Source organism: Nicotiana sylvestris, chromosome 8, assembly GCF_000393655.2.
Source record: "Nicotiana sylvestris chromosome 8, ASM39365v2, whole genome shotgun sequence".
Lineage (NCBI taxonomy): Eukaryota > Viridiplantae > Streptophyta > Magnoliopsida > Solanales > Solanaceae > Nicotiana > Nicotiana sylvestris.
In genome coordinates, this window is record NC_091064.1 from 13,716,743 (window position 1) to 13,718,335 (window position 1,593).

At 40.8% G+C, this 1,593-nt stretch overlaps 1 protein-coding gene across 1 annotated transcript; it reads left to right on the forward strand.

Annotated features, from left to right (window-relative positions):
* Window positions 1–205: 205 nt before the first annotated feature.
* On the forward strand, window positions 206–628 carry LOC138874707 (uncharacterized). Its single transcript, XM_070153485.1, has one exon. The coding sequence runs from the start codon at window positions 206–208 to the stop codon at window positions 626–628; it is 423 nt and encodes a 140-aa protein (XP_070009586.1).
* The last annotated feature ends 965 nt before the right edge of the window (window positions 629–1,593 follow it).

Consider the following 1,593-nt stretch of genomic DNA (forward strand, 5'->3'; position numbering starts at 1 on the left):
TCCTGATTCGGGTTTACTAAGATGTGTCGACACAAAAGAGGCTTCTAAGTTACTTGAAGAGATACATGCTGGGACCTGCGGCCCACATATGAATGGTTTCGTCTTATCTAAGAAGATACTCAGGGAAGGTTACTTTTAGATGACCACAGAGACGGATTGCATTCAGCATGTATGCAAATGCTTTCAATTCCAAGTGCACGCCAACATGATAAAAGTGCCGCCAAATGAGCTCAATGCAACAATCTCACCTTGGCCATTCGCCGCCTGCGGAATGGGTGTTATTGGTCTGATTGGGCCCACTGCTTCAAACGGACACAGGTTTATTATGATAGCCATTGATTACTTCACAAAATGGGTAGAAGTTGCATCTTACAAAGCTGTAACCAAGAAAGTCATCATAGATTTTGTCAAGGATCATATTATCTACCGATTTGAAGTTCACGAGTTCATTATTACTGACAATTCCTCCAATTTCAATAGTGATCTAATGAAAGCTATATGTGAAGCTTTCAAAATCAAGCAAAAGAATTCCACAACCTACAGACCTCAGATGAATGGAGCCGTAGAAGCCGCCAACAAAAACATTAAGAAGATACAAAGGAAAATGGTAGAGAACCACAAGCAATGACAAGAAAAGTAACCCTTTGCTTTGTTAGGGTACCGCACTATGGTTCACACATCAACCGGGGCAACTCCCTACATGTTGATTTATGGTACCGAGGCTGTCATCCCAGCCGAAGTGGAAATTTCTTCTTTAAAAGTCATACATGAAGCTGAACTCAACGATGCAAAGTGGATAAGGAGTCGCTATGAACAATTGGCCCTTATCGATGGAAAGATAATGAACACAGTGTGTCACAGCCAACTTTATTAGAACAGAATGTCTAGAGCTTTCAACAAAAGAGTGAAACCAAGACAGTTTGCACCAGGGCAACTGGTATTAAAAAAAATGTTCCTACATCAAGATGAGGCCAAAGGGAAATTCTCTCCCAACTGGCAAGGTCCATACATGGTTCATAGAGTACTGACAGGAGGAGCACTCATACATGCAGAAATGGACGGAGAAGTCTAGCTAAAATCGATCAATTCAGACGCAGTCAAAAGATACTATGCTTAGATACTCATTTGATGTAATTGAACTACGCTTGGCCTAATTCCCGTTTAAAAGGGGATACATAGGCAGCCTTACGGGTTCGGTCATATCATAATAAAATTTTAATTTCCCCCAAGAGTATAAATTGGGGCAGAATTTTGAGGAGGACCCTCAAAATTCTGGAGCAAGTCCAGCCAACGCCATCGCATGCCGGGAAGTAAGTAATTAGTTAAGAACTGGGGCAGAATTTTGAGAAGGATTCTCAAAATTCCGGAGAGGGTTTAGCAGGGTCCATCATCCGCAAAAAGGCAAATATCATCTACCAAACTGGGGCAGAATTTTGAGGAGGACCCTCAAAATTCCATAAGAGAGCTGCAACGTGTTTGAGATGTCTCACAGTCACTAGTTCATCAAAATTACTTGATGTATCAATACGTTTCTAAAACAACTCTATTTTTTCAAATATTGCATATTTTCAAAAACTGTACTTCCATATCAGT